Genomic DNA, 20,831 nt, shown 5'->3' with positions numbered 1-20,831 from the left:
ATGCAGTGTCTCAAAGATTCTTTATTTGCCAAAAGAAAGAAAAAAATGTGTTAATGCTATCAAGACCATTCTGTAAAATTGATTGAGCATACTAATAGATAGCATTTCATCTATAGAACATGTGACGGTCAGTTTTCTATTTGCTTTTTTTGTAATTGCCATTTACTCTAGTACTACTACTTTGCAAAATGGTAAATGGCCTATGCAGCACTTTATCAAGTCCAACAATCCCAATTACACTACATTCACACCTTGACGGTGATATGCTGCATTGTAGCCAGAGCTGCCCTGCTTTTGCCCACACAAAAGCTACAGGGAAAAGGGAAATCCTTAAGATAATGCAATAAAGTCACAGAAATAAAGTCACAGAAATGTAAAATAAAGAGGGTAAAGGAATTAAAAACGCAAGGTGAAAACGAAAATGGAGACGGAAAAAGGAATTACCTTTTTAAAGGTTTGATAAGGAAAGGTATTTATAATCAGATTTATGAATTGTGTTTTTTTAAATCTCCAGTTGGCAACAGAATTTGAAATTGCATGTTCAAATTGCAGTATATACATTTTAGGTGTGGTACAATAGACAAAAAGTGTCAATAAAAAATTAATAGACTAAGTTGTCCTTCCTTTTGCATTCTAGCCTATCATGTAGGTTTATTCTAGTCATCAAATCCTATCAACCAATCACAAACGCAGACCCAGGAACGATCCTTCCCCAAACTCCGCCCTCTTCAAAGTTTGGGGAGCAAGTGCTTTTTAAAAAAAAAAAAAAAACTAAACAAAAAAATATACCGTTTTAGTAAAAACTGGGTTGACTAAAAGGGTTGAGTTTGAATCCTGTGTTTGTGTGTTCTTTATCTAAAAATAGGTCACTCAGCAACATCATAAAATGACCAGGGCTGCAATTAATGTTTGATTTGTTTGATAAGTATTTGTATTTTAGCAATAAACTTTTTTTTCTCCATGTCATCCAGTCCTACTTCAACACCAATATATGTTTATGTCACTGTACACTTACTAAGGAAAAGAATAAAGCCTTGGATTGTAAGTCAGTTTATTTGAACAGGATGGGGCAGTACAGTCTTTATAACCGATCGGCACACATTGTGTTATATGACGTTCGAACACAGCACATAGCATAGCTAGCAAGTAACTGACAGCCTACTCATAAGACATGTAGACCAGAGAATGGTGTTGCCTGATAGGAGTCACGCTACATTTACAGTATATCATCATGCCATATGGCGACGTCTTTGCATTCTCTTGGCATCGATATACAGTTTGAACAATTATGAGTGCAATGTACTAAGACTCCAACAAAAAGACAGCATATTAAAATAGAAATTTTACACACATGAGCAGGAAGATGGAGTTCTTTACCATAGGAAAGAGATTTTGGCAAATAAATTTTGGTTAATATGACGATGCTTTCCTTTGAAAAAAAGGAAAACGATTTACAGCAAAGTTGATACCAAAAAAAAAAGAGAGAACAGAGGACATACAATGGATGCAGCAGAGCAGAGGTGGCTTTATCTTATTTCTGTCATCACAACTTGCATGAACGGAGAGACAACGCATTAGTGGAGCTCAACAGAGAAAAATAGTGAAACATTCCCTCAGACCTGACAGGTGTGTTAGGTTTTGTGCTGTCTGTAAATGCTAGGAATTTAATTTGGATTATGTATCACAGAGAAACAATACTATAACCTTCTGTCAGCTTAGATACAACCTAACTGCAATTTCCTTTTCTGGCCATAACACAATTCCACCAATGGAACACATTTTCAGTCCAACCATGCAAGGTAAACAATGACAAAAAAAAAAAAATCCTTTCTGAAAATTCTTGTTTTACCAAAGTCAAACCCTGATATGAGATTGTGTGCTTGATTTCTGCAATCAGCTGCTTTGTGCCAGGGGCAGTAACTCAGAACGCAGCTCTGTATTAGTTTAATTAAGACAAATATCTGAATCTTTTAACCTGAAGTTATGCAGTTTTGTGATTCCTTAAACAGACACCAGTTTTTTTTTTTTTTTTATGAAGCAGTCCTGAGCACGGCCCTGCACAGTCCCAACACAGATCCAAAAGTAACACCTTTCTCCAAACCAAAATCATTATTATTTATTTATAACCGGCATCTTACTTACAGCAGACATAGCTGTACCCAACAGTCTGCAAACATCGAGTTACATTTTTACCTTCTTTCCTTCCCTCACATTAACATAGTTATGCTTTGGTTAGTCCTTGCGCATATATAGATGGGTTGTGGGCCCATGGGAGTGTGCATCATCCTGGTCAGTCCCTGACACCCCCCCTCCTCTAGGCATTCTGCATCTCCTTGCCGATTTTGTAACTTAGGATCTTATTCCAGTCGATCTTGGTGCGTGTGACAGGCAGTTGGCGACGCAGGGCCTTAAAGGTCGTGTCTGACATGGTCTGGTAGTTTTCATTGATTGCAGTCTTAAGGCAACAAAACAAGGTATCAGCATTAAAATGTTTTTCATACAAGATCCTAAAGTGTGCGGAGTCAACTATCTAAAAATGACATCTGATGCGTACCTGGTATTCGTTTTCTGCATTCTTAATTATTTCAACAAATTCCTTCGCGGTTTGGCTTTCACTCTGCAAATTGAAACATAAAATCATCCTACTGTAACATAAAATCGGAGCTGAAATAGTCACATTAAAACTGTTTGTAATTATGCAAGTGAAACAGAATTATTACTTACAGTCATGGGTACCGAGTCTTCGACCTCCTTATGGCTGACCAGCTGGACATTCCCGTCTTCATAATAATGCACCTGGACAAAGACAAAACACTTAATTAGGCATTAGGTGTTTATAACATTAAATAGTAATGCATGCTAAAAGTCGCATACCTTTGAAACAACAACAAAATTATTATTTATTATCATTATTATAAAGTATGAGGAAGAAAAATAAATCTTGTTTATAAAACTATTTTTAAAATATCCAGCCAAAACGCACTAAAATATTCCCTTGGACATAGAGAATCAGCACTGTAACACTACCACACGGCGTAGAAACTCATCCTGTAACGCTATCACTGAATGGCTTCACCTCCTGGTTTATCAACAAGGAGAACAGGAAAAACTTTCCTTCAAAATAAAAGCCCAACGTTTTCAAATGGTTGAGTCTTAGACAAAATTATTAACATTAACCACTGGATCTTGGTTCCATCTGGAGTGGTAAACTACCCTCCACCCCCTCCCTCATGCGAATCACCCGGTTTAAAGAAAGGTTTTTAATTATTAGCTTTTCAATAGAACTCTTGCTGCACAATTTTATGAAATTATCCAGTTAAACGTTTCACATCACAGCGGACAGGAGGTTAAGTTTATTGAGTGAAATTTAAAACATTATCCTTTAAAATGTTGGCAACATCCTGCATGAAGCAGAAAACCAGTGGGAAAGCATTGTTCTACCATTCTGAGTCGGACTAGTATTCTAGTAACTTCCATTTAAAGATTCCCTTTCAGGTCTCATTAGAAACCAGCCTGTTTTTGAGGTTGGCTCCAATATTTGAAAAAAAGTTTTTAGTTTGAATCTAATGAAGTAATAAAAGCAATTTTTGAAAATTACTCTGCAAATGTTTAGGATCATTACAACATTGAATGGAAGGGAAAGTGAATGCCCCAAATCGACTTTGAATGATTTTTTTGTAGTCTTCATCTGAACTTAGATTTCCACACTGACCTGGATTTTCAGAACTCCGACCACATGAGCGGTGGACTGACCAAGAGTTAGCTTCCACTCTGACCTGCAGCGACCGTTCCTTTGTTGGAGAAAGCAGAGCAAGCTTTACTTTATGGATAACAGCACAGAGATGTTTAAGAGACCTAATAGAGCTATTGTTTCATTTGCCAATTTATCATCTGTATGACAATGTGAAAAATAAGTTATTAAACTATTTCTATAAGATGTCAAAGGAAGAAAACTGTACCAGAAGTTTTTGGGTTGAAACTGATGTCCCTCGATGCAGGCTATAATCGTCTGCTGACCATCAACGGTTTTCTCATACACCTGCAACATACAGGTCGTATAAATTAAAAGGTGATCTTCAATTTTATGAAGCCCAATGTTTTAGTGCAACATACCGTAGAGACTCCTGTAGGGTAGTGCTCTTTAACGTAGGCACTGAGGGCAGTATCGCAGGCATCTCTCCAGCTTCTCAGAGCCCCCTCTCCGTCGTAGGGCTGCACATCACTGACCTCTTTTCTCAGGTGATCGAAACGGAACGATAAACGGTTACGGGGATCCAGGAAACGTCCCTGACCCAAGTCACCATGCTCTGTGATCAGGACCTAAAACGTAATTGACAAGAATCCTAAAAAAAAAATCTTCTCTAACAACACGTTTTTTTTTTTCTCTCCACAGTAGCAAAACTAACCATTTCCTCATATCCCTCGATTTTAGCAGGAGTAAACTGATCCATGTTGTACTGGGCAAATGACCTGAAAAACAGCGTTTGAACAAGAACGCAGAAATTAAAAATGTCAAAATAATTAAAGGATAGAGGTTTCCAGAGACTGGAGGCCAAACATGGTGTTTGACCATTGTGTTCAAAACGTTCAAATCATGAATATTTGCATTTCTGATGCTGGTCAAATATCAACTTACTGTGAAGCCCCCTCTCTGAGGAGGTTGTCATTATTGAGAAGAAGCCGGACATCTAGAGAGAGAAAAATACACTAAATATAATACAAAACAAATTCTTCCATAAAATCTTATTACCCAGTTCTAAAATCACTCAAACCATTATTTTCCTGTAAATGCTTTGAGTAAGAGAAATCCTCCAGTCTGAACTACTTTCGATACATACGGACATAGAAACAACAAAGCCAGCAGAAAAAGTATCACAGGTACAAACAACCAGCGCCTATGATAACTATGTAATTGGCTATATTTGAGGCATATAATTGGTAAATAGTCAATTCTGAGTTAAATCATTGCCACTAAGAAAAAAAGGTGTGTTCACAATCAGGACATCTCAACTTCTTACCATTGAAGACCTCATTGAACTCTCCAGGTGGAGCATGAGTCACAAAGTTGGCCGCTATGCGGACCTGGAGTAAAGAAACAAATGCAAATCAGTTATACAATTATTATTTGAAATAAATGACTACAAACTAGGGATAGGCAACGTCATATTTTTCATTAAACATCATGAAAAACTTGCTTCAAGTTCATTTTTGCTGGGATAATAATGATAAACTTTTTTGAGATGCTTTCTTCTTCTGTGCTGCTTAAACTTTTTCCACTGTTGCGCTCATGAAAGCATAAAGGGTCCATTTCAAAACAACACAGTTAATAAACAGTTATTGTGTACTGGGGCCCGTTTTTCGTACGTTGCTTAAAACATCCGAGATCAAATGACACATCCAAGATGATTTCATCCGGCTAATCCTGATCCGGCTAATTGGGTTCGTCGAACACACCTGTTGTTTACGATTAGTATCGCTGGATTGAGTTATCTGAGACAACTGCGCGTTCATGTGTTTGTTTAAAAGGGGAAATGTATTGATAGTAGAAACAATGATCAGCAACGCTGCTATTGGCTGTTCAGCATGGCCAAAGAACACCCACAGTTTTTCTCCCAAGCAGAACACGAGCTTTTAATGGAAGGTTATGTCGAATTTGAGTCATTAATTAAAACGACAGGTAACACCTCAAAGTCTGTTAAAGCCAGGAGAGAGGGCTGGCAAAAAGCAGCAGATAAATTAATGCGTAAATACTGTCCATGGTAGATGTTTCTATCACTTTCTACAGTATGTATTTTTGCTTTTTAATAATTTCATATTTAGTTTGTTCTTTTATGTCAGAGCCTCCACGGGACCCACTAGAACATGGGGACAAGTAAAAGTGATTAGAATATTCTATGAAATGGTAGTCTTTAATTATTATACTTTATTTTAAAAAGCCACTTGTTATTGCAACAGATCCAATATCTTAATCCTATATTGACGTGACGTCGCCTGACAATTTATCTCGGAGGCTCCTCAGTTTCTGATCAATCAGTGATGGCAATTTGTCCAAAGTGAAACGCCCCTTACCCTCAGAAGCTGCACATCATTTCAGGATGTTACATTACAAACCCCATTTTACGTTGGGTATAGGCTAGGGCTGGACGATATAGAAAAAACTGCATTTCGATAAAATAGAAATCAGATTCAATGATATCGATAATTATCAAAGCGTTCAAAAAAAAAATATTTTAAGTCTAGAACTGGCCATTTTATTATGTTGCTTAATGACCTATTTTTAAATAAACAATGAATTCAAACTCAGCCCTTTATTCAACCAAATTTTTACCAAAACTGTGAATCTTAAAAAAGGAAAAAAAAAAAAGAAAACATGCTCTCTGAACTCTATAAAGCTTGGTGACGGAGCTTAGTCTGCGTTTGTGATTGGTTGGGATGATGTAATGACTGTAATATTAACCTGTGCGATAGGCTAGAATGCAAAAGGAAGGAAAACTGTTATTCTATTGAACCACACGTCTATCGATCGATATATATCGCTATTGAATTATCGTCCAGCCCTAGTATAGGCTGGGTAAGCTTATTTAAATTTGGCCTGTAACATTGACTTCTCCGTGGTAACCTTCACATAACTTCACAGTCATGATTTACAACTCGTTTAAACATTGTTCCCTGCCATTTTTACCTTGATGTATGTAAATAAGGTATATTTCTCTTTTATCACCCATTTTACTGCTATAATGTCAAGTTTGTAGTAAATACCCCCCCAATTAAACTTGCCTAATAAGCAATGAGCAAGTGTAGACAAAATCCAGCCATATATCTATAAAGCTTTTGAAAAGTGGAACTGATATGCTTGACGTTTAACAAGGCAATCATGCAAGACGTGTTTTTGTGTTCATGAGCAACAATGATTTAGGAATTCCGCTTTTACAAACAACGTTGTTTCATCAAAATCTTGCATGTTTAGTATATATTTGAGCTGACACAGACAGGAAAATGCCACAAGAAATTCATTTTTCATTTTAAAATTGTTCAAAAAAACTAACTTTGGTTGTCCACAAATGCTCTGGACACAGAGTTTCTTCTGCAGAATATTAAATGACGGTTGTAAAAGCAGGAACATCGGCGCGTGTTTATGGAAAACGTCTTCATTTGCGACATTTGTTAGAACAAAACTTCCTGATTGAAAACCAAAGTAACCACTCGTCTGTTTGTTTTGTTTTGAGTTTACAACCCGTCTGTTTGCCAGCACAACGTCAACAGACCCGTGGAGTCGTTGTCTGATGTTGTCAGAGGAATGTCGCCTAGCTCGCTTCTTTCTTCTCTTGTAGCCCATTTTGTTGGTATTCGGACATTACCATCTCGACTTACCTTACGTGGCAGAATGGCACCTCAGACTTGTATTACACCCTCCAGTGAACTCTGCCAGTCCCCGAGTTCATGTAAAGTGCCACCGTGCAGCTGAAAGCACCCCCCCCCAGTTTCACCAGAGCGAAATATCTGAGCTGCAACTGAACCCCGTTTGACCCACAAATCCACAGCAATGTAACGCTAGCTGCTAATGTTAGCTGACTTTTTTTAGGGAGGGGGGCTTACGGTAAAATTTTTACAGCCTATCGTGCAAACCGCAAGCCAGTTTGAGGAAGTTCGCATAAATGCTTCAGTAAAAGTACTGACAGGTTTCTAGAGCAGGGCGTTGAACCGGTTAACTGACTACATTTGATAGCGCGGCCAGCAGAGCTTCACTAGCTAGTTAGCTACTGATAGCTTTACACACAAGTTTACAATTTCAGCGAGTAAAACAACTCTGGCATTATCTTTCCCGACCGTGGCATTTTATCCACATAAACATAACAAACGCACTCGGCAATACAAGTGTGATAAATTGGCAGTAATCAAATAATAAGCACTCAAACCTTCTCTTCATCTGTCAGCGGTTCCTCAAAGTCAGCCATCTTGGCTTCCTGTAATGTGACCCCACCTACCCCAGCTGACGGACAGCTCCACTGCAGCGGCTGTCACTGACGTACAAAAAAAGGCATTTCAACAATTAAATCTCGTTCAAACAAATAATCGTCTTTATTTATTTTTTTTCTCTTTCTTTTTTTAATAATTTTACAAACAGCGAACAGCAACTTTTAAAATTATAAATAAAAAGTAGAACAACCTCGAGAGCTCTTTTTCACCCTTGCCTGTTTTCCTGTCCCGTGTTCAGCGTCTACGAAATAAAAGAAAATCGATACGTGCCACTGTTACAGATATTCTAGCTTCCTAGCTATAAACTTTACTCATAACCGCGCATTTGTCTTGAATATTTATCTCTATTCAATAATAGGATATCCTGATATATATTGTAAACATAAAAAATACACGTAACGTATCTGTATTATTTTGAAAATAGGGTCCTTGAAGTGTTTTAGGCGAGACTTCCGCTACCGTTGCGCCCAGAGCCGGAGAACTAGACGCCGCATTGGTTTTGCTTTGAAATGATACGTGAGCGTTTCCGCCGTATTGCGAGTGGCAAATTCCCCGTAGTTCGTTTTTTGCTTACGAAATGGGATACATTGATCAGAGGTTATGTTATTGTCAATAAATATTGAGTAACATATATTTATTTATGCCTCAGTATCACATCAGATAGTCGCATAAAGCTTGACCCCGCAACTTTGCATCCGATTCCGAACACCCTTCGCGGCTTAAAAGCACCAAAACATGCCCCTCCCAATATGGAGGAGGTGGGGACGTCTATCCCTCGAATTCTATGAGTAGGGCTCGCTCCATTGTGGAGTCAGTTGGATTGTTTTTAGCAACCTGTACCGTTCCTGCCATGGAGTCACAGGTATGATTGAATGTTACTAAACGAGCAGCGATCCTAAATGTTTATTAAACGTGCATGACAAAAGCTGTACACGTTTAACATTAGAGCGTTGTGAATTGCCTTGTCAGATTTTCGATATTGCTTTAAGTCAAGCTAGCGGACAGACGCAGGTTCCGTAGTTTGCTGCCATAGCAGGAAGTTCCTTGCTATACGGATCGAACTCCTAAATCTTTCTTGGAAGGATCCCTACTTGCTTACTTTAATGCAGAGCTATTGTTTTGACCAACAACTCGGGAAAATACTACTTATACATTGACTTTGACCTTTTTTTTGTTCTTAAAATTGTATTAAACTTAAACTTTTCATGGATGGCTAGCTACCACAGCTAGGAAATGAATAGGGCATTGTGTGCAGTAAAACACTTGGTTTCACTAAGGCGCAGTTGTTCTTCTTTGGGCTGTCAGGTGATGACCAACGCGGAGGAAATTGCCAAACTCTACAGGGAGCTCAGCCTCTTTCCCTCTTTAAGCAGAGCAGACGTGGGACCTGTTATCACCTCTCAGTATGGAGGCAAATACAGCAACATATACACAGGTACATCTAATATATGTCACACCTAAAAAAAAAATTCCGTTTCTATCTGATCATTTCACTCACACTATTTATGATTACTTTTGTGTGTAGAGTGGAGCCAGCGGGACCTGGAGAGGAAGGAGAGCGTCAGATTTTGCAGACAATACATTGTATTCCATGATGACAAGTCGGTGGTCTACACTGGTGCTTCTGGAAACTGTACAGAAATCAAAGGAGAGTATGTAAAATGCAGTTTTATGTTGAGTAACTATATTGTTTAATTTAAGTCAAAATCCAAGAAAACTAAACAACCTGCTTTGTTTCCCACTCAGAGTTCTAAGTAAGGACTCTCCCTCTGGTGAAATGAAGGCAGTTGTTAGAGAATGCTCAGTGAAGGGAGAGGAGAAGCAGTTTCTGGAGGTGTGTGGCTATCTGATCCCGTTCAGAAGTGGTATTATTACAATGCATAATGGGCGATTTGGATAAAATCAGTCCTCGCTAAACACTGCCTTTAACATTTCGCATTAAATTCCACCCCAAATTATTTGATCTCAGTTTACATGCAAACAAACACATGTAAGCAAACACACTCAGAGGGCTGTCAGCTCTGTGGTTGAGATTCACCAGAGTTGCATTTTATTTGCTCCAAAACTTTTGATGACTTATGCTACGTTGCTTAGTAGATGAAGTATGATGTATGAAAAGGAGGATATGCACATTAATGTTATACTTTACCAAGATCAATATCAGTGCACAGTCACTAAATATTTTTTCTATAATAGTGCCATAGTAAAGTACAAATTAGCTCACTGGCAGCTGCTTAGGACATCTTATATGTGCACCTAACACTGCATAAAAGTAGGGGAAGATGAAACACCATGCGTTAGACCAGGGGTCTTCAACTGCAGTCCTCGAGGTCCGGCGTCCTGCAGCTTTTATCTGTTTCTGCTTCAACCCACCTGACTCAAATAATCAGGTCATCAGCAGAACTGGACTTCAGACTGAGAAGCTGATTCAGCCATTTGACTCAGGTTTGTTGGAACAGGGACACATCTAAAAGCTGCAGGACACCGGACGTAAAGGTCTGGCGTTGAAGACCCCTGCTTTAGACGGATAACTTTTCTACTGAAACAGGATGGGCTATTTTACATTACAGTCACCCTAGCAGCAATACATACTCTGGTTTTATTTTTATTTTGGACTTTCTGATAAGTTCATTCTCTGTTGCTTTAGAACTAACTTTAGATTAGATTAGCTGTTTCTTCATGACTGATTTAGCCACTGTCACGGCTGATAGTGATCTACAGTAAACTCCAAAAAAACACAACTAATTAAAGCAAAAACACTGGAGGAAAAAAGTCTTCAGAACACATCCTCAGATTGATGTTTATTTGATTTATATTACACAGGAGTAGTATCTGATTTCTTTACGCATTGTTTACTTTTACTATGCATTTCTTTCAGATTTTGAAATTGGCTAAATGTTTATGTTACCTTTTTAGATATGGAGTAAAAACATCAAGGTGAAGAGCATCAACCTGACAGCCCTAAAGAAACATGGCAAAGTCTATGAGGATGGTAAATCATCTTCAAGAAAGTGCATTTAACCATCATTGTTCGACCTTTTGTCGTAACACCAGACATTTTTGTGCACCCCCAGAGCAGTTTGGCAGCTTGGTTTGGTCCCACTCTGAAACCCACCTCTTGTATGTTGCGGAGAAAAAGAGGCCTGAGGCTAAATCTTTCTTCGAGGTGAGTTATAGAAAGAAAAGATGGTATTAAAACAAATTAAAACAATAAAGAGCTTCTACAGTGCTAGACACCGTAAACCTGAAACATCAGGCAGCAGCTTCTTTGTTATGCATTGTTGTTCAAAATTGGCAGCATAATATACCGTAACAATGTTGTCTCAAGTTTTCTATTACTTCAAAGAAAGGTTGAATGTCCCTAACAAGTCAGCAAGTAATGCACACTTAACGTGCACTCACCAGCCAGATTGAGACTGTCAGAAGTTGTTTCATGCCGTTAAGAGCAACACTACCTCCCTATCAGAAAAAAAACATGGCAAACCGGTTCAGTCTTTACGCAATTTCACAATGAATGAACCTGAACTATTTTCCAGTCTTTTAAAACAAACATTCCTCAAGGGCTTATTTTGTAATGTGACCGAGGGAGCAGCAAAGCATGTTTTCCTCATGATGGGACTAAAATATTTCAGATTGAGCAGTTAACGACCTGCAACTCCACTTCTCGTTTTCTCTTCATAGACTGAGGTGCCTGACTTGTCTTCCATTGAAGATGAGGAGGAGACCATGAAGGTGGACAAAAAAGGCTCAGTGAAAGTAAATGGACTAGACTGTAGTCAAAAGCTGAATTAATCTAGTTGTATTCCACTGTATGCTACATTGTTGTGTCCTCTTAATCCTGCAGGGGGAGCAGTTTGTCTACTATGAGGACTGGGGAGAGGCCTTAGTCAGCAAGAGCTGTCCAGTGCTGTGTGTTATGGACATAGAGGGTAACAATGTGTCTGTTTTGGAAGGAGTGCCTGACAGCATCTCACCTGGCCAGGTTGGATCTGCGCTGCAATAAGCTCAGCTTTGCATTTAATGCTTGTCCACCTCCTGTGTGGTGATATCTCTTTGGACTTTGGTCACCTGTTTTCATCTTTCCAGGCATTTTGGGCTCCAGGCGACACTGGAGTAGTGTTCGTGGGCTGGTGGCATGAACCTTTCAGACTAGGTCTGAAGTACTGCCCCAATCGGAGGTGCTTATCTAAATAAAGTTACAGCAAATGGCAGCTGGACTGTGGAAAATAAAAAAATCATGAAAATTCAGTTAAAATCCAAGTCCTCACAAATCTTTGTTTCAGGCTATTTATGTTTTTGTTCTCCCTCTCAGGTCATCGTTGTTTTATGTGGACTTGACGGGCGGGAAATGTGGTAAGCACGAATGGCTTTTAACATTTTTATTCGGAAAAAGACGGTTAACATAAGTTGTGATGTCACTGAAAAGCCTCAGTTCCTGATTTGTGTTTCACACAAATTATGACTTCCCATTGGCTATAGGAAAAACCTCTTATGTGCATTTCAGTTGTTTTTTTTTTTTTGTTTGTTTGTTTTGTTTTTAAGCTTAAGTCAATTATCAAGATCAAAACAGTTTCATATTGATATGCACCACTGAATTGGCCAGAGATTGAAATCGTCTGATGCTCTGGTTAGTGAACAGTAGGTCAAATATAAAGAAATCTAAATCTATTTTTCATTCATTAAAGCTAAGAAATCCCACCATTTATACAGTAGGTCTACAAATGCAGCACCGTTAAATCGTTGATTCCCTTTGGGATATATGCTTTGATGCATAAATGGGAATAATCTTGTAATTCCTTAATTTTCTGTTGTACTATATTTATCAAAACACCTGCAGCACATTTTTACCCATTTTACATGTTGTTCTCCTTAAAAGAAATACATTTAGATCAGCTGATCATATACCACTCAGAAACCTGAAAATCTTTTGCCAGCAAGGATTAGCCTAATCGTGGCATCTCATCTCTAGTATAGTGTCCAACTGTACATGGATTCTAACATGACACGACTGTGCTAATATTTACATTGCGAATACTCCCTCATGGAAAGCATTCTCTCTGTCATCCTAGTTCAATTTAGCATTGACGTAGTTGCATGCTGCTGTTGACGTGCGTGTGCATTCATTGTCTCCAACAGAACAGCTTTCCTCAGACGCCAGCGCAGTGTATTCTCCGAGGCTGAGCCCCGATCAGTGTCGAATTGTCTATCTGGAATGTTCTGTATACGGACCGCACATGCAGTGCAACAAGCTCTGTATGGTATGACAGGATGAAGCCTTTTTTTTTTTTTTCTTTTTTTTTGTCAGCATTCATACAGGTTTATTTTCCATTTTTTCAGCTGGAATAAATTTAGTATATTTATTCCATTTGGGAATACGTGTCTTAATGAGCTTCACTGTTTTCGTCTTATTTTTATTTACGTTTTTAATTGCTTTTTTTATTTGCAGTACGACTGGTACACTAAGAAGACCTCTGTGGTTGTAGATGTCATTGGGCGACCAAGAGAGGGTAAAGAGTGCTCTAATGTAACATGAACACACACGCCTCACTCTATATAAATCTCTGTAGCGATTGCATTAAAAATGTATCTGTTGGCGTGACTTGACAGATGGCTTCACTGGCATCTACAGCAGTCAGTTGTCGCCACAGTGCTGGTCTGCTGATAGTCAGCGCGTTGTTGTGGCTTGTCCTCAGCGCAGCCGAAAGGTACGTGTAGTTTTTATTTGCAGTCATGTTCTGACCTGATTAAAAAAACGTTCTTGTTCTGTTGTGTTGCAGGATCTCTTGGTGGTGGACACGAGCACAGGAAGCATCACTTCTCTGACAGCAAGTTAGTCTCTTACTACATATTGCTTTATAAATGGATTTGATTGGCCGTTGACGGGTTCAGGCCCATTTAGTGCTGTGTGTCGATCACCGTCGCTAGTTTTCAATGTTATCTATTTATGTCTACGTTTGGTTGCAGAGTCTGAAATCGGTAACTGGTGTCTGCTGAACATTGAGCGAGATCTGATGGTGGTCAGCTGCTCTTCTCCTAACTGCCCTCCAAGTCTGGTATGATTGGTGGTTTTGCTAAGAAAATGCATTTCTTTAGTTTGTTGGGTTTAAAATAAATGCACACAAAAGCCCTTTTGGGTGAATTTGGAGTTCTCATATACAGGTTAAACAAATGTCATGTAATGCAGGAGATTTTTCTGTCTCTTATGGCCCTTTGCATTCTTGTTTTTTAGAGGGTGGGCTTTCTTCCAGGAAAGGATTCCCAGGAGGAAGTGGTCTGGATTACTTTGGAAGAGTCTCAGGCTTTACCAGAAATTGACTGGCAGATAAAGACTTTCACTCCTCCAGCAGATCAAGACAACAGCCAATACCGTGAGATCATTCTTAGTAATATTCATACAGGATATGTAGTTTAAGAATTTTAACTCCATAGGTTTATGTTTCACTAAAAAATAAATAATAAAACAAAAATGTATTTTGCTCTCTCTGGTTCAGTTATTAAACCTCATCCTTCAACAAAAAAACAATGATTTTTTATATTAATATTTCTGATTTAACAAGCAACTGTCCTTAAAGCATATCAGGCAGTGTTGTGGTGCCACTCAGTTTTCAGTTTTCACGGAAATACATCATACATATTGGTGGAGAAATAACTATATATATATATATATATATATATATATATATATATATATATATATATATATATATATATATATAATATATATATATCTATATATATATATATATATATATATATATATATATATATATATATATATATATATAAGATATAGATATAGATATAGATATATAGATATAGATATAGATATATATATATATATATATATATATATAGATATAGATATAGATATATAGATATAAAAATCTCAGATTTTTAGGATAATTTACTCCTTTTTTTTAGTTTTGTCTAATTTGGGGAGATTCATGTTCTACTTTAAAAAAGCAAAAACAATTTTGTGTTTTATTAATAATAATAATAATAATAAAAAATAAATATTTTGGAAAAATTGTAGGATCTTGTCTTCTTAAGACAAGAGTATGGGTGCAGTTTGGATTCTGAAATGCTCCTTCTGAAATGAGTGATAAATAGAACTTATACCTAATTAATATTATAATGTTTGAAACTTACTCCACTATTGTAATGAAATATCAGTTAGTATATCAGTTTTCTGTTACAGACCAACTGTCAATGATACAGTAGTAGCACAATCATTTGAAAATGTTTCTAATCACTGTTACTAGTACTAATAATAACAATATTCACAATGCTAACATATTTTACTGTATTACAGCGGGCCTTGACTTTGAAGCTGTGTTGATTAAACCAAAAGGAATAAAGGATGGAGTGAAACTACCTCTGATTGTTCTCCCTCATGGTTTGTAACTCGCATTCAGGTTTTACTTGATTTATACATAAAGAAAGAAAGAAAGATAGATAGACAGCTAGAGATAGCTATGTGAATATACATAAAAATTATGCCCTCTTCCGAAAGAGCTTACATTATGAAGTAATAAAGCCTAGGTTATTAATCCCTACTGGATTTATTTTTAGGATCTCTTCAGTCAAGAGCTTCTACTGATCAGATTGACATAGCAGACAGTTGTTGCTATGACAATGCTGCTCTTTGCGGCAAAATGTTACCTCATTATACTGAAAGCAAGACTGGTAAATGTAACGGAGCCTACAGCTCCATCAGTCTAATGATATGTTAACAATATTTGAAATGTGTTCCTGTTGCTTTGGGCTCCAGTTCCTAATTGGTCCGGTCAGGTCCATTTGACTGGTAATCTGTTTGCTCCCATTAGGCGGTCCTCACTCTGTGCTTGTAGCCGAATGGCTTCTGTCCGTCTCCGTGCTCTGCAGGATGGGCTTTGCTCTGTTACTGGGTGAGTTCAGTTGAACATCTCAAGTGCAGCTTCATCTTATGCTTGTCGAAACAAATGAAAGTATAAAGCTTGAAACATTGCACTCAGGCCATGGAGTTTGTCTGATTTAATATTTTGAACTTTATTTACATAAACTGATCTGTGGCCTCTGATGCGTGCATTTTTAATCCTTGTCGGAAGAGTCATGATTTGTTAGATTTCTTTTTCATTTGGAGATGTGCTTCAGTCGGTAAGTGCTGAACAACAATGCATTCATGGATCTGTCACTCAGTTGTACTCTGCTTTACTACACATATTTAGCACTTTCTTTATCCTTTTATGTTATAGAACATAAATTAGTTTTCTTCATCTGAACTTTGGCGGCAACACCTTTCTGTTGTGGGTTTTTCCACTGCACTGTAAATATCTCGTTAAACAACAAGTGCACTGTTTTTATGTATCCTTTCTTTAAACGCTTCTACAACATACCTTCACATGGTCCATGTCATTTCCTACCAATGAGCAATTAGTTTATAAATAGATTGTGTTTTCACTTTAGGCTGAAGCTAAATAGCCTTTTAAGGGAATCTAATAAGTTCTTTGCAGAAGAAGGAATGCTTTTGTCGGTTGGTTTCTATCTTGATGCTTGAATTGGTATAGGGAATGGTAAATGTCATGTATGGGGAAACATTCTTCTTAAATCAACAACTGTCTCCTTGGAAAGTGGATGTAACGTTTGCATTTTTGGAGCACATAAACCCAAGGACCTGTTTGCAAAAAAAAAAAAAAAAAAAAAAACTTTCCTGTAATAGTTTCCCATCACAGAGATACCACAGATACCACAGAGAGAGATCTCTGTGGTATCTGTAGTACGTATCAAGCAGTCAGAACAGGTTTTCTTTCATTTCTTTGTGCTTGGATTCATCTAGATTCATTTTCCATATACCTGTTGGAATGATTTTATAATTTATTATTTGTTGTATATATTTGTGGTCTAAGGATGTATGTGTTGCTTGTAGAATGTTTTCTCAAAGTTTTTAACACAGTTGCTACTTTTAGTTGAATATTTTGAATTACATTTCTTGTTTCTTTCAAGAGCAAATCAAGACCAAATCTTAATCTCTGAGGCTCTTAGTCTCTTCTTAAAATAAGAAAGCATAAGCCAGAAACAAAAGAAAACATTTTGGTTACGCTTCTGAAAGTGGTCACTGTTCAGCGTAAAGGGTTTATTTCTTGTAAATGCTTCTGAATATGCGTTAATGTTTTTAGTGAACTATCGTGGCTCTCTTGGGTACGGCCAGGACAACATCCTCTCACTACCGGGCAACGTGGGGTCCCAGGATGTTAAAGATGTTCAGGTGAGTACACAGCCAACACCATTTGACCTACTTGGACTATTCAGTTTTCATGAACACATTAAAATAAATCAAGCCTGCGACTAAAGTGTACGGTGAGCTAGCTCATTTTTCCTTTGTCCATTTTCAAAATAAATAAGCTTTTTCTCCAAAATACACGGAATAGGGTTCCAAAAAGCATGGCACTCCCGCACCACTTCCACATTCAGGGGAATCCCGGGGTTGCTCTACATCACTTAGTTTTGGTCTTTTACAAAAAAAATCCTGTAAAATACATTGAAGTATACAGTTGTTGCATGATTTAAAAAGTGTGAAAAGTTCAGGAGAAATTCATACTTTTTGCAAGGCACTGTGCACGCATAGATCTGTGGAACAGGCACACATCCAAGCGTGTCTGCACAATATTTGACATGCATCAGCAATTATTCCAGAAAACACACATGGCTCTTTGCAGGAGAGAATTCCTACGATACAAAGACCCAATGCTCCTCAAAATCCACCCATCATGTTGTTTGAAAATGGACCCTAATTAGCTTTACAAAGGATGTTCGACCACATTTCTAAAAATCTGTTGCTGGTGATTTTTTTGTTTTTTTTTAAGCAAACAGGAATGAGCCTTTAACGTGTCTGTACCTCCTGTTTAAAACAAATCTCCTCTGCTCCTTTACACTCTACTGATTTCTATACGTGGCTCAAGTGCAACATCAATGCTCATAGCAACAGTGCTCGTTTCAGATGTCTTTGCTTCTTTCTCCCTTTTACAATTTTGCAGATTTTGTTTTTCATGGTGTGTCGTTTGTGTTTTACCCCCACCAGTTTGCTGTTGAAAGTGTTCTGCAAAGCAATGAGTTTGACAAGCAGAAAGTGGCCGTCCTTGGGGGCTCCCATGGGGGGTTTCTAGCCTGTCATCTAATTGGCCAGTACCCAGGCTTCTACAAGGCCTGTGTGGCTCGCAATCCTGTCATCAATTTGGCCTCCATGATTGGCAGCACGGATATCCCAGACTGGTAGGTCTCGTTGTAAACATCCCCGCACTCTTGCCCATGTTTGATGGTTCCTGTGGTGAAAGTGTTACATGCACGCAGTTAAAACAACAGCGGGGGGATTTATAATTGGTTTACTGAGACTTAAATGAAATGTTTATTTATTTATCATTAAAAATTTTTTGCAGGTGCATGGTTGAGGCTGGATACGATTACAGTCCCGATTGTCTACCTGATCCTGCTGTTTGGGAACAGATGTTAAACAAGTCGCCCATTAAATACGTCCCTCAGGTATATCTGTATAAAGCTCAGCTGCGTAACTTTTTTGTTTTTGCTGTTGTTGTTGTAGTAATTGAATGCATATTAATGTCTCATTAAGGTTCAGACTCCAGTGCTGCTTACTTTAGGGGAAGATGACAAGCGTGTCCCTAACAAACAAGGAATTGAATACTACAAAGCTTTGAAAGCAAAGAATATACCAGTTCGGTAAGCATACACCGGATTTTTTTTATTTTAACTTTGCTCTGTTTTGCAGTTTTTTCCATTGATAATAGTAATAATTTATTCCTGTATCCTTTGTGCTCTGCTCATTGCACTATTGTCTCAGTATTTCTGTATAGATAGATAGATAGATAGATAGATAGATAGATAGATAGATAGATAGATAGATCAATTTTCTCTATTGTAAAAAAATAATAAAAAATAATTGAACTTATTGATTTCACAATGGAGAAATTCACTTCTGCATCTTAACCCATCCTGTTGGGGAGCAGTGGGCTGCCATTGTGTGGCGCCTGGGGAGCAATCAGGGGCCCAGAGTGCAGTCTGTGGGGATCGAACCGGGTACTTGCAACCTCCTCAGAGCGCAAGCGCACTGCTTTAACCACTAGGTCACCACTCCCCATGTCTGTAGCCCATGTTTGATTTTATTACTGTATTATTGTGTAAGTGAGCACCTTGTGAGCATTCCACGATCCAAAGTCAGATTCCTTGTATTTTTCCACATACCTGACAAATAAAGCTGATCCTGTTTCTGATTAATTCTCCCACATGTGTTCGCTCAGGTTGCTGTGGTACCCTGGAAACAACCACTCTCTCGCTAAGGTGGACGCAGAATCGGATGGTTTCATGAACATCGCTTTGTGGATAACTCAGCACTTGAGTCTGTGATGGTAATTTAGTGAATATAGCTGTCATGTGCAAAAAAAAAAGTCTGAAGGACACTACTTTGTGTGTGTGAGGTTTCTGTTTTAAGGTCCAATCCAAAGCCAAAGTCTTGATAATTGAGCTCTAGCCAGAAGACACTTTGCTTAACTGAGCTTTACCCATAATGTGTCTGTGGGTATAGTTACTGTTGTGTGTTGCAAAAGTGGATGGGAAAAAAATTATAATACAGCACTTAAATAAAATTCATATTTGATTTGATTGAAACTTTTTATCAATACTGACTTTGTTTTTATCTGTCATTTAAATCAGAAAACAAAAAGGGCTTTTTAATTCTTTGAACTTCTGTGACTGTGGCTATAATAACAAAAGAATAAGATGTGTAATGAGGTTTTCTGTTGTTCGGGTAATTTTATTTTCTGAGTTAAATCTCCTTTGTTGATTCTACCATTTTGTGCACTTAATAAAAATGATTGTAAAAAGCTGACTGTGTGAGTCAAGTCTTTAAATACGTATTTGTACAGGTGAACTGGGAGACTTTAGGCTTCAGATAAGCTTATAATGCTTTCTGTTACTAAAACAGAAATTGCATGACCATCCACCCCAGTGCACATACATACACTTACTGATGTCTGTACACTTACTCAAATAACTATATGGTTTTTGCAGTCTTTCCTTATTCTGTAGAGTTTTGCAGCACCAACTAATTTCTGGGAAAAAAAACTTCCCAGGTTACTATTAATGGCAAGGATTTCGACAACTTCCTGAGTGGTGCTCAATGTACTGTAAAGGATCTGTCTGCGTGGGGCGCGGATGTGGTGCAGCAGGTGGCGCGACCCATATACAGAGGCCTTAGTCGTCGACCCGGGTTCGAATCCAACCCGCGGTCCTTTGCCGAATGTCTCTCCCCCTCTTCCAACCCCCTTCCTGTCAGCCTACTTTCGGAAAAAGCGAGCCACTAGAGCCGCAAAAAAATCCCCCCCCAAAAAAAAAAGGATCTGTCTGCGTAATGCTTGCCACAAGCCAAAAAAATTAACAAGGTTTGCTTAGTTATTTTTATTCTATTTTAGCCACATGCATCATAGTTATGATTGTCACAATAGTTTTAGGTTTCTATTGATTTATTTTAACCCATTTTCCAGAGTCGAATGGTTTAAAGGAATCTTCGTTTTACTAGCACATTTCTTCTGACTGAAAGTATTAACGTGTTTTAGATGTCCATCCCTAGTCCAGGCATGACAACAGAACTTTAGGAGAGAGCTAAAGCTTGAGATGATGGCAAGAAGCCCTTCCAATCTCAAAGACTTTGAGCTCATCCCCAAAGATAAATCATCAGAATACCAGCAAAAAGCTGGTCAAAAGAAGCCTTTGATTGCTGTGATGTAAATAGGTTTTTCCACTGATTGAGATGGTTATAAATAATTTTCAACATGCCATAGTAAAATCTTATTGATTCTAAATATATA

At 38.0% G+C, this 20,831-nt stretch overlaps 2 protein-coding genes across 2 annotated transcripts; one reads left to right on the top strand and one right to left on the bottom strand.

The window, feature by feature from the left end:
• Nucleotides 1-1,034: 1,034 nt before the first annotated feature.
• On the bottom strand, nt 1,035-8,021 carry capza1b (capping actin protein of muscle Z-line subunit alpha 1b). Its single transcript, XM_012876490.3, has 10 exons — nt 7,917-8,021; nt 5,019-5,082; nt 4,637-4,688; nt 4,407-4,470; nt 4,114-4,320; nt 3,960-4,039; nt 3,713-3,791; nt 2,725-2,796; nt 2,555-2,617; nt 1,035-2,455 (listed from the first exon to the last, which is right to left on the bottom strand). The coding sequence occupies exons 1-10, from the start codon at nt 7,953-7,955 to the stop codon at nt 2,315-2,317; spliced, it is 861 nt and encodes a 286-aa protein (XP_012731944.1). The 5' UTR covers nt 7,956-8,021; the 3' UTR covers nt 1,035-2,314.
• Nucleotides 8,022-8,729: 708 nt separating this feature from the next.
• Nucleotides 8,730-19,852, top strand: apeh (acylaminoacyl-peptide hydrolase). Its single transcript, XM_012876491.3, has 23 exons — nt 8,730-8,839; nt 9,283-9,412; nt 9,503-9,629; nt 9,724-9,811; nt 10,894-10,969; nt 11,052-11,143; nt 11,659-11,733; nt 11,822-11,959; nt 12,064-12,155; nt 12,290-12,330; nt 13,114-13,235; nt 13,424-13,484; nt 13,585-13,682; nt 13,755-13,806; nt 13,942-14,030; nt 14,207-14,345; nt 15,290-15,373; nt 15,804-15,884; nt 17,133-17,221; nt 18,035-18,225; nt 18,390-18,492; nt 18,581-18,687; nt 19,266-19,852. The coding sequence occupies exons 1-23, from the start codon at nt 8,762-8,764 to the stop codon at nt 19,369-19,371; spliced, it is 2,259 nt and encodes a 752-aa protein (XP_012731945.3). The 5' UTR covers nt 8,730-8,761; the 3' UTR covers nt 19,372-19,852.
• The last annotated feature ends 979 nt before the right edge of the window (nt 19,853-20,831 follow it).

Source organism: Fundulus heteroclitus, chromosome 1 (genome assembly GCF_011125445.2).
Source record: "Fundulus heteroclitus isolate FHET01 chromosome 1, MU-UCD_Fhet_4.1, whole genome shotgun sequence".
NCBI classification, from domain to species: domain Eukaryota; kingdom Metazoa; phylum Chordata; class Actinopteri; order Cyprinodontiformes; family Fundulidae; genus Fundulus; species Fundulus heteroclitus.
This window is presented reverse-complemented; position numbering and strand designations above follow the sequence as displayed.